The sequence below is a fragment of the Mobula birostris genome, chromosome 31 (assembly GCF_030028105.1).
Source record: "Mobula birostris isolate sMobBir1 chromosome 31, sMobBir1.hap1, whole genome shotgun sequence".
In the NCBI taxonomy this organism is placed as follows: Eukaryota; Metazoa; Chordata; class Chondrichthyes; order Myliobatiformes; family Myliobatidae; genus Mobula; species Mobula birostris.
The window spans coordinates 22266935-22294610 of NC_092400.1; the positions used below are offsets into that span (position 1 = coordinate 22266935).

At 42.5% G+C, this 27676-nt stretch overlaps 1 protein-coding gene across 5 annotated transcripts in view; it reads left to right on the top strand.

Annotated features, from left to right (window-relative positions):
- LOC140190838 (rasGAP-activating-like protein 1) overlaps positions 1 to 27676 on the top strand; it is a 296426-nt gene that overhangs the window by 28392 nt on the left and 240358 nt on the right. For 4 of the 5 annotated variants that reach the window (XM_072247716.1, XM_072247717.1, XM_072247719.1 and 1 more), the window contains exon 4: positions 20554 to 20615. The exons of the other annotated variant lie outside the window; for it this stretch is intronic. In XM_072247716.1, the coding sequence (XP_072103817.1) occupies positions 20554 to 20615 (62 nt within the window). The remainder of the gene's footprint in view (positions 1 to 20553; positions 20616 to 27676) is intronic. 5 annotated transcript variants of the gene reach the window in all.

A 27676-nucleotide genomic window follows, 5' to 3' on the forward strand; every position in this document is an offset into this window, starting at 1 on the left:
GAGTTGAGAGAGAGGAGGAGAGAGAAGATGGCGCAACGCAGCGCGCAGCGGCCACTCCGGTGATGAATATCTGTTATCTGTCAAGTAGGGTGCCGTGCACAATCCTGATTTGATGGAGACAGATGTAAGAGTGCAGAGGAACATCTGGTGAAACTTCTGAAATGCCTGCTTTGCTGCTGCTGCTACTGTGTGATCCAGAATCTCCAGAGGGGAAGGCCCCGAGTCCTCGGCTTTACTTGTTGCTCGGCGGCCGGGGCGGAGTCAAAGCGCTCGGCAGAGGATGGTGCTCAGTGCTCGGTGTCGGAGGGCTGGTCGGCGGCTCGAAGCTTTCGGATGGACTCAGAGTCAGCTGCGGTCGGGTACTTCCAGGGTGCTGCATCGGCAAGTTGGCGGCGCTTGGAGGTTCATGGCAGGGAGCGTTTCTTCCTTCTACCGTCTGCGTGAGATGATGGGCTATCGGGACTTTGAGACTTTTTTTTTACCGTGCCCATGGTCTGCTCTTTATCAAATTACGGTATTGCTTTGCACTGTTGTAACTATATGTTATAATTACGTGTTTTTTGTCAGTTTTATTCTTGGTCTGGCCTGTGTTTCTGTGATATCATACTGGAGGAACATTGTATCATTTCTTAATGCATGCATTTCTAAATGACAATAAACGAGGACTGGTGTCCTCGTAATCTAATCAGCTGTTGTACACTGTTGAGCATTCAAAAAATGATGACGACATGGGAAGCAAGGCAGAAATTTTAAAACCTTTGGGCACAAAAGAGTCACCAGGTGACTGGAGGTGAGCGAATAAGGCAAGAGCAGCTGAGATGAGCCAGTTGCTTATCAGCCTTAGAGTGATTAGTGGCAGGGAAATTTGTGAGTGACTGAATTAATTTGTATTTGCAGAGGCAGAAATATATCAGGGCTATTCAGTGAGGCTTTGTTAAGGGGAATCCTGTATGAATGATTAAAATTAAATTTTAGATGAGGTGACAAAGGGTGTTGAAAGGGATGGTGCAGTTAATATAGTCTACGTGGACGTTGTTGAGGTCATTACTAAAGCTCCTGTAAATTGCCTGTTTTCTTGTCGTATAACTCCAGGTCAGAACATTAATCCTTGAGTATTAAGTAATTTGGGTTAAATAAAGTACGCATGATTTATTCAAGGGCCCTTCACAGACTGGTCCAATAGGTAAGAGCCCATGAGGTCCAGGGCAACTTGACAAATTGGATTTGAAATTAGCTTGGTAATAGGAGGCAGAAGGAGATGGTCGAGGACTGCTTTTGCAATCAAATACCTGTGAACAGTGGTATACTGCACATATTGGTCCTGGGATCCTGCCTGTTTGTTTTGTCTCTATATAAACAATCCAGATGTGAATCTAGGAGGTATGATTAGTCTGTGAACAGACCTTAAATAAACTGTGCACACTTTATTTAAGATCTGTGTGTCATGTGTCCATGTCTGTAAACTCCAAATTTAAGCTGAGCACATGTACTTCACACTGAAAATGAAATGGGCATCAGATCATAACCATTAAAAATGATTTAAAAAAAAACATTTTGACTGTTGGGTGTCTGCATAATAGTTAATCAGAGTAAGTCTAAGATTAAAAATTATGCTCAAGGAAAGCAAGAAAAAAGGTAGTGGCAACAAAGTCAAGCCTATGATAAAAATTTAGGGATGTTTTTAAAGACAGAGGGGGGAGTTATGGACTAGATTAGGGTTTAAGGACAGGGATGTGGAGAATTTATTGGACAGGCCGGAGGCTAAGCCTTGGCATTAAAGGATATGGTCCAGTGAGGACAGGGACTGGAGTCACCAGTGTGTTCCAGGATCGGTGCGCCATGTTGGCAGAAGGAACGGGGGCCGGTGACTCCACAAAGTATGTGAATCACGAGAGCAGAGTTTGAGACCTAGTGTTCGGACCCTGTCGTCGGTGAGTCCGCAGATCAAGGCCTGGACCTTGGATCCTTGTTCATCATTATTGCCCTGGATCGATACCGAAAATTAAAGCCCGAATGTTGATCGGAAGCTCAGATCGAAGCCGAAAGGCAAATCGGAAGCCCAGGTCGAATTCCGAAGGTGGATTGAAGCCCAAGGGTTGACGCCCAACTGCTGGAGTCCTGAGTGTGCGAATGGGGAAGTTGAAGGCACAGTATCTGTGAATCCACGATTCTGCTGGAGGCTGGTGGCTGAAGGAGATTGTCAGGCGTGGGGTTAGAACATTGTGTGGGTGGACGAGAATAAGCATGAGGCTTGTCTAGCTGCTGTTGCTTTGTTGGCTGGTATGTTCTGTTTTGTTGTGTTCTGTATTGTTCAGCTTAACATTGTGGGCATGCCACGTTGGTACCGGAATATGCGCCGACCCAACACATCCTTGTGTGTGTTAGATTTTAACACAAGTAACGCATTTCGCTGTATGTTTTAATGTGCGCATGATAAACAAATCTGAACGTGAAGCAAAGTAGTTGTCACAGAGTGAGACAATACTAAATGGCGATTAATGCTGTGGAAGAGGAGGTCAGGGTGAAGGTGCTTGGAAAGGGACCAGAGGTGACTGCAAGGCATCAACTTAGTAAAAACAGGGCCAGAAATTTCTTCTATGTTGTGAAATTTACTTGTGTCATATAAGACAAAAGGTGCAATGGCAATGAATTCCCCAGACTCACCACACTCTGGCTAAAGAAATTCCTCCTCATCTCTATTCTAAAAGGACACCCCTCTATTCTGGGGCTGTGTCCTCCGGCCCTAGGCTCTCCCACAACAGGAAACATCCTCTCCACATCCACTCTATCAAGGCCTTTCAACATTTGATAGGTTTGAATGAGGTCACCCGTCATTCTACTGAAAACTAGTGAATTCAGACCCAGAGACATCAAATACTCTTCACGTGATGAGCCGTTCAGACTTGGAATCATTGTCATGAACCTCCTTTGAACTCTCTCCAGTGTCCTTTCTTAGTTAAGTGGCCCAAAGCATGCTTGGTAAACCCATGCAGACGGCACACAGGCAGACGGCACCAGAGGTCATGACTGAACCTTGGATTTGTGGAGCAGTGACTTTAACAGCCGTCCCGCTGTGCTGCCCACTGCTGTGGGTACTGGAATACCGTTTACGAATGCAAAACAATCTCGTGCAGGAAGATCAATATTCACTCTGCACTGAACTACAGCTCACTGCTTCGGAGGCTTGCTTGCCTCTGCACTGAACTGCGGCTGCGGCCTGCAACTTACTGGTTTCTGTGGACTTTTGGGAACTTCAGTTCTGAATGCCATTTGCTTACTTCCATTGTTGGCATGATTTGTTTTTGTTTTCTCTGCTCAATGGCGTTCATTTATTTTAACAAGCTCTACTGGGTTTCTTTGTTCTGTGTCTGACTGTAAGGAGATGAATCACAAGGTTGTATGAAGTATAGCTACTTTGATAATAAATGTACTTTGAACTTCAAAACTGCAACACTGGCCAATGTTGGGAGCTAAGACAGGAGCCCGAGATTGACGTTAAGTCATGTGAGTGTGAGCAGCGTGTAAAGTGATCTGGTGGAATGCTTTACAAAGAGAACTATTCACTGCAATAACAGAGCATCAGGCTGTCACAAACGAAGAGAACAAAGATACATAGCCTCTATATACAAAAACAACAAGTCTATAAACAGTCACGGCAGACTGGTATCCTCAGGGAAAGAGCACCAGAAGAGAGGTTTGCGTAACATTGAGGGAGTGAATGATGTAGTAAGTCAATTTTAAATGTCATATATGACATAAGTGGTGTTAAAAATGAAAACAACCATTTCAAAATTGGAATAAAAATTAGTAATAGAAACATTGACATGATTGTTGGCACAAGTGCAGATTTTACAAGTGAATATGTAAGTGGAAGATTAACAAGTTGTGTTGGCCAGAATTGAAAATTGTGAAGAAGCTCTGTTAGCAAACAGTAGGGCAAGCAGAATGTGTGGTCCCCTGTAATGAGTAAAAGGCAAGGTCATGGATTATTGTGGCCAATTATGTCTCAAGACTGTCTCTTCTAGGAGGACACTGGTTGAATGTGTGAGAACAGGTCAGAAAACTGAACTTTAGGTGAATGCATTATTGGTTATGTTTAAGTAAGCACCTGAACAATGTTCAGGGATTTATACGTGTGCATCAAAGGCCACAAGACTCGTATCACCGCAGCGGCCATGGAAAGTCCACCAATCAAGGCTGTACAACATGAATTACAAAGGAATATTATTGGAGGTTTCCAAGTATTACATTTCAGTTTTGTGACTATGTAGACAGTGGTGATCTGTCCATCTTTCTGGCATGGACATGGATACTGAAGGTCAACGGATGTGTTGGGTTGCAGAGCACACATTTCTTAGGTACCATGTCAGGTATGGAAATAACTTTAACTTTAAAGTTGGCCCATATTGATTAGCATCTGAACATGGGGCAAATAACTTTTATTGTTTTGTGATGGATATTCACTGTTGAGGGTTGGGGACCCTTTCTATTTTGCCAAGCTCAGCTTTCTGAACATAGCAGCTGACACTCCTAGAAATCCAAGAGTCATTTTTGAGCAAGTTAAACTTCCAGCCATTGTTTTTGATCAGCTTCTTGTCATAAACAGGAGCCAGGCTTCAGTTTCTAATGTAAGTTGCCTGTCTTCAATAATCAGTCTGAAGTTAAAAGGATAGCTTTGCAAACAAGCAGCAATGTCTATAGACCATAGACTGCTGACCTACAGCACAGGGCTGACTACCCAAGAAATGCAGCCTAAAAACAAGGCGTTATGTTAATCAGCCTGTTGCAAACCAGACAACACTGGCAAAATTATTTAGTTCAAGAAAGTTTGCAGAGCAGATTGATACTATCGCTTAGCACATCAAATAGCTGATCTATCAATAGTTGGAAGATTTGTGTATTCAGATAGTTAGCGTTTATGGCATTAATTGTGGGTGTCTAGGAACATTGTCCCTAGAAGCTTTTAAACCATCTTTGTGTCAGGATATCTGAAAAAATATCACATGCATGCGAAGTCACCCAAGTGACAAAAAAAAAACCAGTATAAATATAAGGGAGTAATCCGGCTTGTTAGGAATGGTCAAAGAACATCAAGAAGAATGACAGAAAGACAGGATGACCTAGAATCTATTCCTCTGCCTTCAAATTCTACAAGGACAATTCATTCGTCTACAACTCATTGGTATGTCTTTTTAGTTTATGGGAATTGTACCTGTGTTTTTGGAAATCCTTTGTGTTTTAGAAATCGTTTGTAATGTGGAAATCTCTTATAAGATAGAAATCCTCTGTGAGTTTTAAATGTGCTTTAAGAATTTTGGCTACATTTAAAGTTGTATCACTAAAAATAAATGGACTGTGCTTAAACGACTTTGTTAGCTGGTAGTATCCCCTGCATGGAAGGGAGAGGGAAACCACCAGTCAAGTAGTCGGTATTAGCAGCTACATTCGATGTGGAGGATAAACAAGGAAGTAATCTATCCTTTGAAGAGTAGCTGGCTACAGTATTACCCTGTCTTTAGTGAGGGTACCCACAGCTACCTATATCAAATAGGACTTAATATCTTCATTTGAGCTTAATCTTCACGGTCAGCAATTCCAATATTGTCACAGACGGTACTCAAAATGGCAAGAAATAAAGCATGTTATTGTGCACCACAGGATGTACAAGAGAGGAGTTAAGTTCTGTCTACGCCAGAAACTGACCTCTCAAGTGGAATATGTTAAGTAAAAACCGACAGTTCAGGTTGCTTCACATCATTTGAATTATTCACATAAACCAATGAGATACCATTTTATTATTTTTAAACTTTAGTGATACAGCACGGAGTAGGCCCTTCTGGTCCTTCGACTCACACTGCCCCAGACTTCCCCGATTAACCCTAACCTAATCACGGGACAATTTACAGCAACCAATTAACCTACCTGGTATGCCCTTGGACTGTGGAGGAGACTGGAGGACCCAGAGACAACCCACACATTCTACAGGGAGGACGTACAGAGACTGCTTGTGGAATGACACTGGAATTGAACTGCAGGCTCCCTGAGCCATTATACTGTTGAGCTAACTGCTACATTACCGTGCTCCCTCCTTACCCCTCAGCTTCAGATGGAGAAAGGTTACTGCACATGGTAAAGGAGACATTCAGTAAACGGGTTATGGGAGGTCAATTGAAGCGTTGAAGATCAATTGAAGGGCTGAAGCGTTCCACCTAGCCACATCATACAACTCCCGCTGAAACGTTAGTGAATAGAAGATGCGGGACACACACATCTCATTTTTGGGAGGGAATGGAGAGATGAAGCAATTAAAGCGGAAAAAAAGTGACACAGCTCAAACGTCTGCTTGCATGGCAAAGTTGACTTACTGAGACATTCTAATGGGTTGGAGGTGAGGAGCTGGGATCCTGAAGGGATATTGGTGATGTACGGATCTTGAAAATTGGTTTGTGAAAATGGTTAGAAGTTCCATAAAGTTCAACTTTGGCCATTCGATTATAGCTGATGTTTTCTGGAAAAAAATAGCTGAAAAGACAGCAGGTTAAAGTATTCTGAAGTGAGTATAACTATTGTTCAGGAGTCAGCACATGATGTTGAGACAACAAGGAGAATCATGATGATTCATACCTCATGGTCTCCCTCAAATCTAGCTTTTCAACCAGCTTGCAATATAGGACGTTGTCAGAAGCCATACCAAAGACCGTTACTTTGTATCAATCCCACTGCTTTATCTTCCCTCCTTTCAGTATTTGATCAGTTTGTCCAAAAGTATCTTAACCAGTGCATGTTGACATGATTAATCTGTCCCTTTCGAATTGAAGGCTGATGCTGTCCTTCGGAATTGATTCAAATCGTTTGTCCGCTATGAAAGTTAAACCAACTGGTCCGTAATTGGATGCTTCCCTACATAAATATTTGTTCAATGTGAGTAGTCCCCTCAAATGTGAAGAAAGCACGGCAGCACCTCTACTTCCACAGGAGTCTGTGGACATCTGTAGACGTCTGAAACTTTGAAACTTCTGTAGATGTGTAGTGGAGAGTATATTAACTGGCTGCATTACAGCCTGGTATGGAAACACCAATGCCTTTAAATGGAAAATCCTACAAAAGGTTGTGTATTCAGCCCAGTACATCACGGGTAAAACTCTTTCAACCATTAAGCACATCTACATGAAATGCTGTTGTAAAGCAGCATCCACCCTTCCTTCAGTTAGTCCTGACGAAGGGTCTGGGCCTGAAACATCGACTGTACCTCTTCCTACAGATGCTGCCTGGCCTGCTGCGTTCACCAGCAACTTTGATGTGTGTTGCTTGAATTTCCAGCATCTGCAGAATTCCTCATATCCACCATCAGAGATCCCCACCACCCAGACCATGCTCTTTTCTCACTGCTGCCATCAGGAAGAAGGTACAAGAGCCTCAGGACTCACCACCAGGTCCAAGAACAGTTACTACCCCTCAACCATCAGGCTCTTGAACAAAAGGGGATAACTACACTCACTTGCTCGTCCATTGAGATGTTCCACAGCCAAATGATCTCACTTTAAAGACTCTTTATCTTGTTGTTTCATGTTCTCATTATTTATTGCTATTTATTTACATTTGCATTTGCACATTTTGTTGTCTTCTGCACTCTGGCTGATCCTTCACTTATCCTGTTATAGCTACTATTCTATCGATTGGTTGAGTAGGCACATAGGAAAATGAATCTCAGGGTTGTATATGGTGATATAGATGTACTTAGATAATAAATTTACTTTGAACTTTGAACTCTGACACCAGTGCTGTAGCCCCACTGGATTGAAAAATTGAAGTCAAATGCAGACTGAAATGATGGATCTGGTATAATAAATTCAAATAGAATCAGTATCACAGATGAGATTATGAACAGATGGACTGAGTATATTCAGGAGTTGTTTGAAGACAATCGAGGTGAAAAACCAAAAATTAAGGAGAACATTGAAGGTCCAAGTATTTTAAAATCTGATGTTTGTAATGCAATAAATCAGATGAAGAAAGGAAAGGCAGCAGGTCCTGATGAATTAATAATAGAACAAATTATCGCCCTTGAAGATTATGGAATTGAAAAACTTACTGATTTAATCAATGACATTTATGAGACTGGAATAATACCAGAAGGGATGAAAAAAATCAGTATTTATCACTCTTCCTAAGAATGTGAATTACATAGGACCGTAAGTTTAATGAGTCATATCACTAAGATACTTCTAAGAATTTTGATGGCAAGAGCTAAAAGTAAGATACAATCTGAAATAGGTAAAGAACAATGTGGTTTTGTTAAAGACAAAGGTACAAGAAACGCGATATTGATGTTAAGGATACTATCAGAACGAGCTATTCAAGTGCAAAAAGATTTGTTTGTTTTATCGACTACACAAAAGCATTTGATAAAGTGAAACACAGTAAGTTATTTGAAATATTACAGGAAACTCTAGATCTAGATTCGAAAGACCTCCGCCTAATCAGAAACCTGTACTGGGAACAAACTGCCGCTGTAAGAATAGTTGGAGAAGTGAGTCAGTTTACGAAAATCAAGAGAGGTGTGAGACAAGGGTGTGTTTTCTCCCCTGATTTGTTTAATGTGTACAGTGAAACAATATTACAAAAAATAAGAGACATATTGGGAATCAAAGTTGGCGGTGAAGACATCAATAATTTCAGATATGCGGATGACACTGTGTTAATTGCAAGTACGGAGGAAGAACTACAAAACTTACTTGATATAGTTGTTGAAGAAAGTGCAAAAATGGGTCTATCTATCAATCACAAAAAGATAGAATGTATGGTGGTATCCAAAAAGAAGGAGAATCCTATCTACAGGCTGAAAATAAACCGGGAAGACATAAAACAAGTAAAGAACTTTTGCTACTTAGGAAGCTGGGTGACATCAGATGGCAGGTGCGACATGGACATCAAAAGAAGAATAGAGATGGCAAAAGACACCTTTACGAGAATGAAGAGTATACTGACCAGCACTAAACTAGTCATGACAACCCGCCTCAGAGTACTGAAATGTTACGTTTATCCAGTTGTGTTATATGGATCAGAATGTTGGACAATATCTAGTAAAATGAGGAAATGAATTGAAGCAGCGGAGATGTGGTTTTTGAGGAGGATGGAAAGAATATCATAGAGGAAATGAATATCTAATGAGGATGTCATGAACAGAGCAAGTACAAAAAGAGAAATAATGTATGAGATCATGAAAAGGCAACATAACTTCATTGGACGTGTGATTAGGAAAGAGGAGTTAGAATGCACGGTAATTATGGGAAAGATTGAAGGGAAGAAAGTGAGAGGAAGACAAAGACAAATGATGATGGAAACAGCAGCCAGAGAACTGGAAATGAATACCAATGAATTGATCCACTTGACCCGAAACAGGAGTGTGTGGGCCATGGCAGTTAAAGCTCGATCTGGGCATGGCACCTGATGATGATGATGATAGACCGTGTAGTTTTGTAGCAAAATGTAAGAATACTGTAAGTTACAATAAGAAATATAAAAAAGTAAATAAATAGTTCAATAGTGAATTAATAGTGCAAAGATTTAAGTTGTGTGCCACTTGTAAAATACAGATCCTATTTGTAAGCCTGCCTCTTAGGTTGAAAGTGTTCCTTTGTGTCAATAATAGATAACCCATTAACCATTCATTCATCTTCCAACTGGTTATAGCATGCTTATGTAAGAATTAATACTGAGACAGAAAGTACCCATGACAAATCAGTGTTGAGTTGATTCCTCTTTTATATCCAGCATGTATGCTAGCATCTACTGTTATCACCTAGAGCCAAATGAAATCCATTTGTAATGCTCTAACCTATACAGTGTAATATACATGATGTAGGATCAAATAAACACTATTGGGATACAGATTAGTTGATCATTGTGTGATGGATCATTAAGGAAAAACTGAGAAATATCTAAAATAGTTTAATCATTTCCATGGCAGTAGGTAAAATGTCATTTAATCAAAGTTCAAAATTTCAAAGTACATTTATTATCAAAGTACGTATACAGTAATCAACCCTGAGATTCGTCTTCTCCACAGACAGCCTCGAAACAAAGAAAGCCATGGAACTCCCTAAATGATAAATATTTATAATTATTTATTATGATTATTTATCAACTTTTTCAGTCAATCATTGGCGAGGTGTTTTGTAAGGAGGTAAAACTTGAGTTGTGTGTGCAAAGGTATTAAACTGATTACTAAATTTCCAGTTGCCAATTAATTTATTTTTCAGCTCTCACTCTGATCTCAGACTAACAGTTTCAAGGAAGCTCAGCGTAAGTGAAGTGTGCAATATTGGCTTCTCATCCGTTAAGGATTATGCTCTGTGCGCATTGTAATAATTTTTAATTCCAATTTCCATTCCCGTTCTGACGTGTTGGTCCATGACCTGCTCTTGTGTCAAGATGAGGTTGCCCTCAATGTGGAGAAGCAACATCTTATATTCCATCTGGGTAGCCTCCAACCTGATGGCATGAATGTCAACTTCTCTCCCAGTATAAAAAAGATCCCTCCCCTTTCTCTCTTCTTCTGTCCTCCACTCTGATCTCCTACCTCTTCTCATCTGCCTATCACCTCTCCCTGGGTCCCCTCCTCCTTCCCTTTCTCCTATGGTCCACTCTCCTCTCCTATCAGATCCCTTCTTCTCCAGCCCTTTACCTTTCCTACCCACCTGGCTTCACCTGTCACCTTCTATCTATCCTTTTTACCCTCCCCTCAGCCTTTCATTCTGGCATCTTTTCCCTTCCTTTCCAGTCCCGACGAAGTATCTCGGCCTGAAATGTTGACTGTTTATTCCCCCTCCATAGATGCTGCCTGGCCTGCTGAGTTCCTCCAGCATTTTGTGTGCAAATGGTTCAGAGTGCTCCATTCAATATCTGGGAATGTATACTTTACTTTATTGTCGCCAAACAATTAGTACTAGAACGTACAATCATCACAGCGATATTTGAATCTGCGCTTCACACTCCCTGGATTACAAATATTAAATATTAAAAATAGTTAAAATTAGTAAATATTAAAAATTTAAATTATGTATCATAAGTAGAAAATAGAAAAATGGGAAGTAAGGTAGTGCAAAAAAACCGAGATGCGTGCCACCTTGCTCTTCTTCGGCACTGGGATTATCGTTTCCTTCTTAAAACATGAGGGAATTTTAGACTGAAGCAAGGAGCAGTTGAAGATGTCAGCAAACACTCCAGCTAGCTCACTTGCACCGGCCCGGAGAACCCGTCCTGGGATGCCATCTGGGCCCGTCGCCTTCCTTGGATTTATGTTCAGGAAGGCCCTTCTAACGTCCTCCTCGGTGACGATGACGTACACATTAACCAATCTGAAATTCTTGCTCTTTGCAACCACCCACGAGAAATGGAAGAGTACCTCAAAGAATGAGTAACAGTGAAAACGTTAAGGCCCCTTCTCCTGCCCCCACGCCCAAGCAGCAGGAAAGCGTCAACCCTTCCCCTCCCCCACATACTTCAGCAAAAAGCATCTGCACCCTCCTTCCACCCAGCAAGTAATAGGAAATCCCCAAAGAGAGACCAGGATCTGCAGTCCAACAAAAACTATTGTTCACTTGACAAGTAGACATGTCACAGTGTCTCTCTCCTCTCTCTCTCCATGTTCTCTCCTCTCTCCTCTCTCCTCTCTCCTCTCTCCCCTCTCCCCTCTCCCCTCTCCCCTCTCCCCTCTCCCCTCTCCCCTCTCCCCTCTCCCCTCTCCCCTCTCCCCTCTCCCCTCTCCCCTCTCCCCTCTCCCCTCTCCCCTCTCCCCTCTCCCCTCTCCCCTCTCCCCTCTCCCCTCTCCCCTCTCCCCTCTCCCCTCTCCCCTCTCCCCTCTCCCCTCTCCCCTCTCCCCTCTCCCCTCTCCCCTCTCCCCTCTCTCTCCTCTCTCTCCTCTCTCTCCTCTCTCCCCTCTCTCCCCTCTCTCCCCTCTCTCCCCTCTCTCCCCTCTCTCCCCTCTCTCCCCTCTCTCCCCTCTCTCCCCTCTCTCCCCTCTCTCCCCTCTCTCCCCTCTCTCCCCTCTCTCCCCTCTCTCCCCTCTCTCCCCTCTCTCCCCTCTCTCCTCCCTCTATCTTTCTCTCTCTCTAACACACACACACACACACACACACACACACACGCAGTGAGATGTGACACAGTGAGAGGGGAGACCAACAAAACAAAAAACAGTGAGCTGATTGCAACGTTAAAGTCTGCTGTGTCACTTTTTTTTTCTGAATTCTCCAATGAGAGTCGGCAGCAAACTCTCCCCCACTGTCCAGTGAAAGAGAGAGAGAGAGCGATCTGAGTACAGAGGCCTCCAACAGCTGAGCTGCTGTCTGTGATATTCCGTTTTTCTCTCGTGATGTTTCAGTCTGCGACACTGGCGTGGAATCGACTCGTCCACAGGGCCGCAGAGCCTCAGAACCCTGTAGGCACGCATGTCTTCCAGGCTGCGTCCTTGGGATATCAAGAAATGGCTGGTCAGTGAGCCCCGGGAGCGGGAACCATTGCTGTAAAGAACCGCTGTTTAAGTGCAGCTGTAGACCAAGGGCTCTGACAGGACCCTGTCCACCTTGAAAAGGAAAAAAAAAAGAGACGTTATAGGAAGAAATTAACTGTTTTTGCAGTTGAGCTCAAAGATGCTGCCCTCTGGTGCCATCGTAGCTTCGTAATAACGTTTAGGGAGAAAGACTTCTTCTGTTTTACTGTTGCCTGCCTGTCGTTTTGACTGTAGGCACTTTATTTAATAAAGCATCCTTTAATTTACCAGCTGAATGATTTTAGAAAGTGAACGAGATATTTATCAGAGGTGCTGGTTAATGGAACAGTAGCATTTGGACTCTGTGTCCTGAAATGTGAGGATTCGTGCTGAGGGGCTGTGAAATGTGTACGAAACAGACATAGATAACTCAGCTTCCGAACTTCTAGGCAAGTTGTCTGCCAAAAAAGGGATGAGTTTGCACTGCCAGAGCAGGCCAAATTTTCATTCTCTGCAGATGTTGTCTGATTTTCTGGGCATTCCCAGCATGTTTCAGATTTATAACAGTTATAATCTCTTAGTCCAGGGGTTCCCACCTGGAGCCTTACCATTAACCGAGGGCCCCCTGGGTCCGAAGGGTTGGGAACCCCTGTCTTAGTTCCAGCTTTTTTGAAAAAAAACTCTACAACTTTTCTTAGTAAAGTGTCACCTGGACAATCTTTATCAATTTCTCAACCTTCTGGTAATTGTCCCCCTTCACCATTCCCCCATTCCTGTCTCCTAATCTCACCCACTCTCCTCACCTGTTCATCACCTCCCTCTGGTGCTCCTCCCCCTTTCCTTTCTTCCATGGTCTTCTGTCCTTTCCATCAGATTTCCCCATCTCGAGCCCTTTATCTCTTTCACCAGTCAATTTCACTCCCTCCCCCTCTCCCAGTTTCACCTAACACCTACCACCTTGTACTTCTTCCTCCCCTCCCCCCCACCTTCTTACTCTGACGTCTCCTCCTCCTCTCCAGTCCTGATGAAGGGTCTCAGCCCGAAGGATTGACTGTTTACTCTTTTCCATAGATGCTGCCTGGCCTGATGAGCTCCCCCAGCGTTTTGTTTGTGTATCTTTATCTGTATCTAGATATATGGTCCATCCAACTTTGCACCTTAAAACATACGCCTTAATCTTCCAGTTCTGATGAAAGATCATTGACCTGAGACCTTTTTCCTGTTTCCACTTCCACGACTACTAGCTGCCTGTCAGTATTCTTAGCAACTTTAGTTTCATTGAGCATAGAACAGTACAGCACAGTACAGGCCCTTCGACACATGAAGGGTGCTGACACTTAACCTGCTTGAAGATCAATCTAACTCTTTCCTTCCACAAAACCTTCCATTTTCTCTTTCATCCACTTGCCTTACCCAAGAAAAGATCTGGATGTTTGGGGCCGGAGGCCGATTTGGCTCGCTGCTTCGCGACGTTTGTTCGGCTCTGCACTGAACTGAGGCTGTGGCCTGTTTCTGAGCCAGCTGCAGTGAGGCCTGGCTTCGTGTCTGAGGACTCACTTCTGTAAACTACAGTTCTGAAAAATATTTACTTATTTTTAATGTTTGCACTTTTTGTTTCTTTTTTCTTTCTTTCTGTACTTTGTTTTTTTTTAACGGTCTTTTTTAAATGTTCTTTGTTTTCTTTATTTTGTGGCTGCCTGTAAGGAGATGAATCTCAAGGTTAAGCTTGCAACAATTTTATTTTGAATGGTACGGGAAGACATGAATCAAAAATTTAAGCTAGAGGCAAGAACTCTACCCACAAAAAAAAGCCAATTACAACAGTTTAATAATTGCCCCCCCTCAGACGCAGCACCAAGTGCAGGGTTGACTCCTTCTGGATGTTGTAGTCGGAGAGAGTGCACCCTTCTTCCAACTGCTTACCAGCAAAGATCAAACACTGCTGATCAGGTGGGATCCCTTCTTTATCCTGTATCTTGGCCTTGACATTCTCGATTGTGTCACCAGGCTCCACCTCAAGAGTGATGGTCTTGCCAGCCAGGGTTTTCACAAAGGTCTGCGTGCTTGTACGGCAAATAGGTGCTCAAATCGATGGAAAAATCTGCAACTGCTCCCAGCCCGTAAATCAAGGTTAGAAACGTAGAATATCTACAGCACAATACAGGCCCTTCGGCCCACAATGTTGTGCTGACCATGTAACCTACTCTAGAAGCTGCCTAGAATTTCCCTACCACATAGGCCTCTATTTTCCATGTACCCGTCCAAGAGTCTCTTAAAAAAACTCTATTGTATAAAGTATACATACTTCAATAATAAATGTACTTTGAACTTTGAATCATTTAAATGTCCCTATCTCTATTTCAAATTTCCCATATCTGCAATAATTTCTCACCCAGCCAACACACTTTTTGTCCCTCTTCCCTCCGGGAGAAGGCTCAGGAGCTTGAAGACTCGTACGGCCAGATTTGGGAACAGCTTCTTTCCAACTGTGATAAGACTGCTGAACGGGTCCTGACCTGGATCTGGGCTGCACCCTCCAAATATATGGACCTGCCCCTGGTTTTTGCACTATCTTACTTTCCCTTCTCCATTTTCTATTTATGATTTATAATTTAAATTTTTACTATTTACTATCCACTTGTAATCTACGGAGTGCGAAGCACAGAATCAAATATCTCTCTGATGATTGTACGCTCTAGTGTCAATTGTTTGGCGACAATAAAGTATAAAGCATAATTTGCCTTTTTAAATGATTGCAAAGGCAAAATGATATGTATCCCATCTTAGCGCTGGGTTGCAAGTTGTGACCTAAGGCCCATAAAGCCATGAAGCTGCAGAGCTGGCAGCTTTTTCATTATTAAACATCAAACAAGCAGCTCTTTTGCAAGTTTACAATCTGGTCCCTTCAGTAATTATTTTACCCATATTGCTGTTTATACAAATCACTAAGGGTACAGAACAAAACGTAGATTCGGCAGCAATTGTGGGAAGGAAACAATTATTTTTTCAGGTCATTGATCTTGCGTCAGGACATTTTTGCCTACTTGTTTCCTGCTCGTTATCCCGCTGGTGTTCAAGGCAGCAATGAAGGTCCTCCATCTCTCTCTGTCCTTGGCCATCTTCTCTATTGTGTCCCAGGTGTGGTTCAGGGTCCTCTGTCACACACAGATGTAGCAGGATTATTCATTGCTGTTTCAATAGCAATTTTTGTTTTACCAGCCCGGGCTATTAGCTCTGAGCTGAAGCCCCAAACCTGGAGGACTGGAGGACCACTGATCCTGGCCTCTACCCTTTGACCTGTTTGGCATGGGTGACCCTACCAAGAGCCAAAGCACACGGCCCTGACTCCAGCCAATGTAGCTCGCTGGGTCACCGAGGCACGCAACCCTTCCAACCCATGACAAGGATGTGGTCCTCAAGGAGGGCATTTTTGCATAGTGCATGTAAAATGTGTCTGGTGATGTTCTGCAACTTCCACGTTATTGTCGCAGGTATCATCAGAAAATTTGAGAGCCCAAAGAAGATGATTGGGGAATAGTTCAAATAGGTGACTTCTACTGGCTGCACTTGACTAGATGCCTTTATATAGAGGATGATTTGAGCTAAAACATATTGCCCGGGTCTTAGAAACACTCTTCTTAAATTCACCCCCATTTTGAGGCCCAAACATCCAGAGCAGCACTTTCTGTTCTTGCTTCTGAAATCTGGTTCCATTGAAATCAAGAGTAAGGAATATACAGATCTCCAAACGTAGGATTGAAGAGCCACATTGACAACTGCCTGGTTAAACCAATGGTAAAGATGTAATAACCATTGAGCAATTCAACCAGTTTGAGTTCTGGTATTTTTTCCCCCAAAAATGCTGAAATCAACCCGTCCAAATTATTCTAGGAAGAGACAGATTTTAGTTTGTTCCTGCTGTCTCATTTTCTTACCTTTTATCTTCTCCTACCCTACCCTCATGGTCTGTCCATCACCTCCCTCAGCAGCCCACCTCCTTTCCCTTACTATATTCCATTGTCCTCTCCTATCAGATTCCTTCTTCTTCAGCACTTTAGCGCTTCTACCTACACCTCCCCCGACTTCTCACATTGCCCTCCCTTCCCCACCCACCCATCTTCTCCTCACCTCAACTCTCCTGCCACCTGCCAGCTTGCACTCCCCCCCACTCCTCCCACCTTCTTACCCTGGCATCAGCCCCTTCCTTTCCAGCCCTGAAGAAGGGTCTCAGCCTGAAACGTCAACTGTCCATTTCCCTCCATAGATACCGCCTGGCCTGCAGAATTCCTCCAGCATTTTGTGTGTGTTCCTCAAGATTTCCAGTATCTCTCGTGCAAATGATGGCGCATGATCCCCCCCCTCCCCCCATGATGCGTTATAATAACGTTTCTGGGCAGTTTACTAGTGTGGCATGGTAAATGGCTGTGTGGACAACAGAGGGGTAAATCAGGGCAAAAAGTATCCTAAAAAGTAAGATGAAAATGTGACCTTGGATTGTCTGGAGGATATTTACCAGCAAAATATAGAGCTTTACTTATCATCTCAGGCGGTTGATCCTGTGTGTGGTATATGATCAGAAAATTGGGCAATTTGTGCCACATGTTACATGGGTAATTATTATGAGGTATTTTGTGGAGATACAATGTTTCAGTTAGATTGGACTATGGTGGGATTACTTCTGGAATATTGGCTTGCTATTTACGGAAGGATATGAATACAGTGAAATCAATTCAAAGAAAGTTTACTGGACTAATGTGTACAGTGGTCAGGTTGTCTTGTGAGGAAAGGCTAGGATTGTACCTGATGACGTTTAGAAAAGGGAAAAGGACAGCATGGTAGTGTAGTGTTTAGCACAATGCTTTACAGTACCAGCGACCAAGGTTCAATTCCCGCTGTGGCCTGTAAGGAGTTTGTATGTTCTCCCCATGACCCCGTGAGTTTCCTCTGGGTGCCCTGGTTTCCTCCCACTGCCCAAAGACGTGCTAGTTGGTAGATTAATTGGTCAGTGTAATTTGTCCTGTGATTAGGCTAGGATGAAATCGGGGATTGCTGGGTGGTGAGGCTCGAAGAGCTGGAAAACCCTATTCCACGCTGTATCTCAATAAATAAATAGAAGTAAGCTCCTGAAAACATCCAGACAAGAACTGGAGGATTTTTCCCCTTATATGAGGTTAGAACTAAGAGTAAAAGGAGTCAGAGGTGCTTTTTTTTTTAATTTTGGAGGGTTAGAAGTTTTTGGAATTCTTCCTCAAAGGGAAACAGAGTCCTATATGTTTCAGGCAGAGTTAAATCATCTCTTGATAAAGAAGGAAATGAAATGTTACAAGGTTTAGGTGAGAATGTTACAGTCTGATCACTTACAATATGGTTGAATGGCTGTAGGGACTGAGTAACCTAATTGTGTGTTTGTAATGGGTAGGAAATTGCCCCACCCTTGTAACTCAAGACCCAGGAGATAATTTATCTCCATGATCTCTTTTATTTTCTTTTTCAGCAGGGTGGCTTTGAACTGACATCAAAGCTCACCTACAGTAAACTGAGCTACCAGTTTAAAATTAGGACAGAAGTTGCTGACAATCCGGTACATTGTTTGTAACTTCATAGAGATTAAAATATCCTGCAGTTCTTAACTCTGGTTATTGTGCTCAAAGCTTAAGTTTCCTGCATACCAAGCAATATCAGAGACAAGTATTGTTTTCCCATGATACACTGATACACCAGTTTGGTTGTCAAGTTTTGGCAAGAAAATAGGTGTACATACATATATGTTAGGGTGTATTCAGGAGTTATGGTATATACCAAATGCTAATTTTAACAGGAGCAAGTTTTCAGACCTGAATGTGGATTGTAGACTGAATATAAAATGTAGCCCTGAACTGTGGACTGGAGTTGATTGCAAACCAGACAATGCTGATTAACGTTCGTTTTGTGTGTCTGGAATGTGGCTGCAATGAATGAGGTGCTTGAAAACTACGTATATGTAATTCAAATGAAGCATTGTAGATACATTGTAACTATAGAATTGTCCTTCTGTTACCTTTGATCTTTAACATAAAATGTCATGTAATATTGGGCCAGGAGGGCCTCTTCTTACAGGAGCATCTCAATATGATGTCTATTGCTCGTTTTTGTTGAATAAATACTTTTATAGCCACTAACTTCAGTGTCTCTCCAGTGATTTTGCTCACATCACAACAGTGTAAACTGTTGGATCAGTTATTCCTGGGGTTACAAAGCCTAAATTTGCATATCACTCGGAGCGATTGATGCACTTTGCACATGATTGTGGGTGATAATTCATGCCCGCATTATGTAGAAGGAATGCCATTTAACATCTGAGAGTGAGTGCACAGTGCACTCAGCAAATGTTTTGAAATTAATCACATTCATTTGGGGATATCCATTCCAGAAATGATTAATTCTCCATAAAAAAATTCAATAAAGTTCTGGACTGATGATAATAAACACCTCTTTTGGAATTAAATTCACAAAATGAACTCTGGACAATTTGTTGAGATAATAGGTCCAAACACGACCATGAACACTACTTCCCTACTTTTTTTCCTATTTTTGCACAACTTACTTAATTTAACATATATATATATATATAGCCCCCCTGGCCAGCCTCAGGGTCGCTCGGCTCACTGTCATCTAGGGAAGCAGCCCTCGGCCCCGCCAAACTGGGTAGTTAGTTTGTGTGGATGCTGTGTGATGTACCCCACCCCGCCCAAATAACAGACAATACACCAGATACGATTAAATGATTTACAGTTTATAGATATTACTGGAACTATATAATTAATAGAGAATAAAATATAAAAAGAAAATAAAAGGCACCACACTTATCAAAGTTCAATCTCTTCGTGCACAAACAGTTGGAGCTCAGGACCCTTCTTCTTCACCCTGCGACCCCTCGGACCACCTCGGCTGGCCGCCTGGGACCAACAACGGTGGTCGACCAGACGCTCCACATGAGTCCGTCTCCTCTCCTCGCTGAACGCCCTGCTCGGGGTCTGACCCCGTTAGCGGACATCACAGCACCTGGTCCATCCTCTGCCTCTCTCTCTCTCCCGCCTTCTCCCCCCAAAACCCGTGCATACAATATCTTCAAATACACCAGAAACATAACAACTATCCCAATTAGTTCGTAACATATTCTTATCACACTCTAACCCAAAACAAGCTGCTAGCACAAGAGTTTTCTCAGCATTTAACATAACAAAGAAGCATTGCCAAGTATAACATAACAAAGAAGCCATTTTAATTAGCCTATGCAGTAACATAAAAGACGAAACCCCTTTACATATATATATATATATATATATCTTACTGTAATTCACATTTTTCCTATTATTATGTATTGCTTTGTACTGCTGCTGCAAAGCCTCCAAGAGGACCACAACCTTGTCGTAGGGTTTGGAGGCTTGTGTGCCTCAATGACCCGGAGAGCTCCGTTGGATGGAGTCAGGGATTTGTGCTTTGGCTCTTGGTAGGGTCACCCATGCCAAACAGGTCAAAGGGTAGAAGAGGCCAGACTAAGAGTGGTCCACCGGTCCTCCAGGTTCGGGGGTTCAGCTCGGGGCTGACAACGCTGACTGGTCCAAAAATAAAATTGTTACTGAAACAGCAATGAAGAATCCTTCCAGACAGACAGAGATGGAGGATCTTCATTGCTGCCCTAAATGCCAGCAACATAACAGACAGTAAGTAAATTGCTGCAAAGATAATAAATTTCATGGCATGTGCCAGTAATATTAAACCTGAGTCTGATTCTGAAATGTTTTGAATTATTTCACTCCTACAGAGCGAGAGAGAGAGAGAGTAATGTAATTTTAATCTAATGTTTATATCTAATAGTCATATTCATATCTATTATTAATATTCATGTCTAATAGGAATGCCTATTTATATCAAACGTAGAATTTAAATCATTCAGTGGTTGGAATACAGGACTGACGTTCTACCTGTATTTTTATAGTGGGAACCCAGCCCTGTACTGAAATGGGGTACACCTTCGCAAAATCGGACTTCCTCTGAAATGTTTCTCCATTTCAAATTTGCAGGCATGACGACGTCATTGGGAAGATTTCTCTCGACAAGGAGAACCTTGCAGCTCATTTACGAGGTGAGTAACCGGAGAGTTGGAATTAGAGCAGGCGAGTTCAAAAGCTGTTCTTTTACCGCAGAGTAAAGAGAGCGATCAGCAAACGAAGCTGTAGGAAAATGGGTGAGGATACTCGGTTGCTAACAAGAGATTCTGCAGATGCTGGAAATCCGGAGTAAAACACACACAAGACGCAACATCCTGATGAAGGGTTTTGGCCTGAAACGACGACTGTTTATTCCTCTCCTTAGATCAGGGGATCTCAACCCGGGATAGATTCCAGAGGGTCCGTGAACTTGGATGGGAAAAAACCTACACCTTCATTTGCACTGGACTCTAACTGGAATTTAGCATTTCCTTCAATTACAAGTGCAGGGAACAAACCGCAGTATTAGCAGTGCCTGTGACTTTGCCACCAATGGAAATCACAGGTGCTTTCATATCACATTACAGTTGTTACAAATATCTCAAAATATCGTTCACCAACTACTTTGAAGTTACTAGACATGATCACAGTCTTTCTGTCTACATAGCTATCCAACATGACATGCATGCTGCTTTGTCAAAGGCCAGCCCACAATTTAATTCTTATTCAACTTGCCTATAGTTTAAACGTATAGACTTATTTAATGCATTAATAAAGAAGCACATATATTACTGTATCACAATTTTGGGCTGCCTAAGGGGTCCATGGAATAAAAATGGTTAAGAACCCCATCCTTAGACGCTGGTTGACCTGCTGATTTCCTACAGCACTTTGTGTGTGTTGCTAAGAAATTCATCCTTGTTTAGTGGGTCTAAATCCTTCAGTATGTGACTTCAGCATATTGACCTTTGTCTCTGAAGAACATTCTCCAGAAGTACAAAGCAGTGTGACACTGACTGGGAATAAATTTCCAGACAAGGGAACCGAGAGCAAAGATTAAATACCAGCTATCTAGCACATATTAGAAATTCATATCACAGATTTTGTAATTCTCCAGATTTGTTTAGAAAAATCAATACAAACAATTTGTACTTATTTTTAATTTACACTAATTAAAGCCTGTGGGTTTCTTTTCTCCTTATATGAATCTCATAATTTGTCTATGATTATATTGCCAATTCCCATTAGCAAGTGGGAGAAATGTTTTTTAAGCTTAATTACAAAAAGATTGTCACTCCAGCAGTGCAGACGGAATGCGTGGGAGCCCCAGCTTGCACTTCTGGCAATTAATTTAACAGCTAAAGACGAACAAACACAACGGAGAGAATTTACTGCTCTTAGATCTTTCCTTTTGATTTTTTTTTGTTGTTTGTGGCTCTTATTGTTTCTCCTCTTTTGGAGGAACGCGTGATTAAGGTGATATTTCAAAGCAGGCTTTATTTGAGATTCTGTGTGAGATTCCTCTTGGGGTTTGCCTGAAGACCTAAGAGAAGCAGGTATAAATGCAATGGACCCAAACAGAGCTTGTGCTTAACATTAGAAGTGTTTATTTATTCTTTCAGGTACAGTGCAGAATAGGCTTTCCCACCGCACTGCCCTGCAATCCCCCCATTTAATCCTAGACTAATCACCCGTCAACTTACAATGACCAAATAACCTACCAACTAGTAGGTCTTTGGACTGCAGAAGAAATCCGGAGAGAGCGAACAAACTTACAGGTTGTGGCAGGAATTGAACCCGGGTCACTGGTACTGTAAAGCGTTGTGCTAACCACCATGCTAGACATGGGGATTCTTTCCAGATTTCACGCTCATTTAATCAGGCCATCTGACCGCATGAAGTTGACTGTATTTGTGAAACGTGAGAAGTTCTAAGTGGTAGAAGGACATTGAAGGCTTCCAACATAGTTTTAGAATCAAAACATTATTAAAGAATAATATATGATTTGAGAGTAAAGTGTCCATTTCTTCTATTCATAACCTGCTTTAAACTGATGGTCTCCCGAATCATGATTTATTTGGGAGGAATATTTTCTCGTGCTATATTTTAACAAGTGCAATAATTTTATCTCTCAGTGTTGGAAGTAAGATTTACTGACCTGCTACATTGATTTTGCACCAAAAGTAAGAACCATTTTTAAGAGGACCTCAGAGGAAATACTTCAGTTGTCTGACTTGATTGATGGTGACAAGGTTATACATGCAAACCCAATTGCATATCCTGGAGAATGAGAGATTTACAGAGATTAATAAAAATACCGATAAGGCGGGTGTAGTGGGAGAAGCCAGTGCGCAATGGAAACATTTCCAGAGGGAGAGACAGTGAGAGATTACGGGAAGATAGCAGGGTAATATTGAGTTGAATTGTGTGAGAGTTGTTTAGTTTTGAAGTCCCGGGGTAAGGCAATGGGAAATCAACGTGAGAAGGTAACAATGTTGTGCAGAGGTCAAAGTTCAAAGTAAGCTTATTATCAAAGAACATATCCATCACCACGTACAGCCCTGAGATTCTTTTATAGTCATAGTCATAGTCATACTTTATTGATCCCGGGGGAAATTGGTTTTCGTTACAGTTGCACCATAAATAATTAAATAGTAATAAAACCATAAATAGTTAAATAGTAGTATGTAAATTATGCCAGGAAATAAGTCCAGGACCAGCCTATTGGCTCAGGGTGCCTGACCCTCCCAAGATTGATGGCCACAGGCAAAAATGACCTCCTATGACGCTCTGTGTTGCATCTCGATGGAATGAGTTTCTGGCTGAATGTACTCCTGTGCCTAACCAGTCCATTATGTAGTGGATGGGAGACATTGTCCAAGATGGCATGAAACTTGGACAGCATCCTCTTTTCAGACACCACCGTCAGAGAGTCCAGTTCCATCCCCACAACATCACTGGCCTTACGAATGAGCTTGTTGATTCTGTTGGTGTCTGCTACCCTCAGCTTGCTGCCCCAGCACACAACAGCAAACACGATCGCACCGGCCACCACAGGCTTGTAGAACATCTTCAGCATCGTCCGGCAGATGTTAAAGGACCTCAGTCTCCTCAGGAAATAGAGACGGCTTTATTGCGGGCATACTCAATAAATCCATAATAGGATCAATGAAAGACTGCACCAACTTGGGCGTTCTACCAGTGTGTGAAAGACAAAATTGGAGATACAGCAAGTACTTTGTTAAGGTCCGTGTGTTTTTTTTTCCTGGAGCCGATAGTTTCTCTTTATCAAGGTCATAGGAAATTGTGTTCAATATGTTTAATATTCTTGATTTAGTTTGATTTCCATGGAGCCGACTTTCAGAACTGGTGTCTGCCCTGCTTGTGCTGGCGTTGCATTCATGTTGGGGAAGAATCTCTACTTCAAGCATTTGACGGTAGTGGGCTAAAGGGAGCCTTGGGAGCATTTAGAGGCAAAGTGCTGTCTGTTGGATCTTGGTGCTGTTGTTGCAAACAGCTTCATCCCCATCAAAAAAAGGAGTTCAGATGCAGTTATTTGGATTCTTCCTCGATATGTATTACCGTTTGCAATTCCCACAGTAACAATTGATGCTGAGATCTCAGCCCCTTGTATCAGAACTAAGGATGACTGTGAACTCTAACCGAGACTGTAGAGATGTGCTGATCCTCAGCTGTATGTAAGGAGTTAATGGAGGGGTAGATTAGGTGTGGTTTTACTTTGTTTTAGTGATTTTCCTCCTTGGACACACCTAGAGAAGGCAGTGAGCAATGCATTTTACACTACTGTCCCCTGAAGACCTCAGTATACGCTCTGCTGTCAAAGTTCAAAGTACATTTATTATCAACGTGTGGGTACATTATACAACTTTGAGATTCGTCTCCTTATAGGCAGCCCCCAAACAAAGAAACCTCAAAAGAACTCATTAAAAAATGAAGACTATTAAACACCCAACATGCAGAGAGAAAAAAAAAACAAATTGTGCAAACAATAAAAGCAAGCAAATAGCATTCGGACCTGAGGTCCACGAAAGAGAGACCGCCCGCAGGCGCGAAGCACAGCCTCAGTTCAGCGCAGAGCCGAGTAAACATCGCGGAGGAGCAAGATAAACAGGCCTGTCCTTCACCCCGGGCCCCGGCACCCTGACCTTTTCCTTCTGGCCCGGTGCTTAAACCGTCGTCCAAACATCGGGTTCTGTTGGTTCGGTAGGCCCTGGGGCCTGCACCCCACCATCTCGAGTCATGTGCCTGACCTTTCCAATTCTGCATCACCCTGAAATGGGGCAAAAGAAATGGAAGGAAAACAGCTGAAGGCCACCATAATCCTCAACACGGGCTCATGTTTCCTGCCCGTGGCACCCTACTGCAGAATTTCATGGTTGCTGACTCAAAGATGCTGTGCTCTGCGTTTCCCAAGCCTTTCGCTCGACGCCTTTTACTACAAGCCGACTAGGAAGTGACAAAATCAAATTTCGAGGGGGTTGTCTCACCATGAACTTCACTTTGGGCATGCTTATTTAGGGCACACGTTCTTTATTAACAAAATAAACTTGGCACGTGGCCAAGTGGTTAAGGCATTCGTCTAGTGATCTGAAGGTTGCTAGTTTGAACCTTGGCTGAGGCAGCGTGTTGTGTCCTTGAGCAAGGCACTTAATCACACATTGCTCTGCGATGACACCGGCGCCAAGCTGTATAGGTCCTAACGCCCTTCACTTGGACAACGGAGAGGGGAGACTTGCAGCATGGGCAACTGCCGGTCTTCCATACAACCTTGCCCAGGCCTGCGCCCTGGAAACCTTCCAAGGTGCAACTCCATGGTCTCACGAGACTAACGGATGCCTGTAAAACTTTATTCATAATAAAAAAATATTTACAAGAATAAACTATTCCATGCCTTTTCATTCGTTCCGTATAAGGTCAACGCTTTCCATACTGTCCTGGCACTGCTGCTGTCCCTCAGTGTGGCACTCTGCAGTTTATATTAACTACTACAAAAAATTGAGGGGCTACTTCCCCCTCTGCTGATTTCACCCCCCCCCCCCCCAGTAGGAGAAGAATGCTACACTGTGGTCCTTCCTCACAGAGCACCAAGTTTCAGGGCGTTCCTCAGCATGTTTGTAGTTACCAGACAGAATGAGATTTTCCACAGACATAGCATGGGAGGAAGTGAGTGAATGAACACTTGCATGGCTGTATATTCAGGGTCAAATATATTACTGTATGTAGTATGAGAGGTTGTGTTTCATGCACCAAACAATGCTGGGTGTACCTTCTCTATTTGAGTAATGCTTTGTATTTAAAATATTACAATGGACTCTCATGTTGCAAAGCGTTGGGCTTGATCAGCTTGTCTGGGCAATCTGAAGCAGCCAATTGCAGCAAGCTTCCACCCGCTATCATAGATAAATTGATCGGACCATAGGGTTTTCGTGGCAAGATACGGAAGTAGATTGCCATGCTTTCCTTCCACACAGGTGCTGCTACTGCCCAGGTTGGGACCCGGCTGGGTTTGAACTCAGGACCAACTGCCCTGAAGTCCAGTGCTGATGCCACTACGCCACCAGCCGGACCCTCTTTAACATACTTGATCCAATGATAGTCCAGCAGTCCAACTGCAGTGTATAGGGTCCCAGAGTCCATTGCTTTTATCGCACCAGTTTTAGTTCCCTCCAGCTCTTTTCATCCACAATAGCAACAAAATATTTTCATTCTCTTCAGAAACAACGACTGCTGTTTCTACCAGTTGGAAGTATAGTTACCAAAAACAATTGAATGAATTCCCAGGTAGAGACACCAGGAATATTGCCTAAAATAGTATAAATCAGTCTGGCTCCAGGGATTCAGCTGCTAGTCTATCAGTTGGGTATGTGCTAATTATACTCTATCTAAAATAATGCCATTTGCTATTAATTATCTGTGACATGCTGTGTAGCTTCTGCCTGACTTCTCAGGTAGATGTTAAAAATCCCATGATACTCTTCAGTGAAGAACAAGGAGGTGACCAGGTCTCATTTAGCTCTCAATCAAAATGGCTGAAACGGATTACTTGGTTATAATCTTGCTGCTATTTGTGGAAATTGGCTGCTGTGTTTTCCCATGTTGCACCAATAATTACCTCAGAAGGTACCAAAACACTTTGGAATTTCCTAATGAGAGCAGTTTTATTGATGTAAGTTCAGAGATGAGCGAACCATTTTAGGACGAATAGTTGCATATAAAACAGAAAGGGCATTTTTATTGCTTCCTGTTTGGCTAAATATTTCGTGTTGATCCCAGCTGCACCCACTTTCTCTCCACTGAATGAGAGTTAAGCAACTGATATTTTGGGGTGATAGTTTGACGACGACTCAACAAAAGCAACAATCTTTTTAGGCAACAATTTGCAAATGTGCATACTTCTTCATCATTATGTTTTGGTTAATTCTCACAAAAAGGTCACAACCTCCTCCATCAGCTCTCTTTACATGGCACTATTTCTCTTCTTTGCCTGAGAAATGACTGGAGTCGGAGCTTAATTCATGAAAGCAGTCAGCTATTAATTGCTGCTAGCATCAGTAGTTAATACCTGTGTCCGATTTGGTCCGTCTGGGTTGGATGTGGAAAGCTGATCTCATCAGCTCTTCCCAATCAGTTAATATAAAATTTACATAATTTAATTTAAACAGTTAATGGTGTAAATATTTTTCTGAAAAAAGTATTAATAAAACATAAACCATTAATTAAAAACAAATTTTAAATCTTGCAAATCAGAAAAAAAAAATTTAAATGATATGCTTAGTTCCTCTCGCTCCTGAGCAAGAATCTCATTGAAATAATGGGAACTCTGGTGTTAGGCCAGACCTGCTTAATATGTGATCATTGTAAAGTTAGTCTCAGCTCCATCATGGGCAGTAGCCGCCGTAGTATCGAGGACATCTTCAAGAAGTGGTGCTTCGGAAAGGCGGTGTCCATCATTAAGGACCCCCACCACTTAGGACATGCCCTCTTCTCGTTGCTACCATCAGAAAGGAGGTACAGGAGCCTGAAGACACACACTCAGTGATTCAGGAACAGCTTCCTCCACTCAGCCATACGATTCCTACATGGATATTGAACCCATGAACACTAACTTACTTCTGTTTTTACACTACTATTTTTAATTTAACTTTTTAATATACACATATATACTTACTCTGATTTATTTATCTATTTATTCATT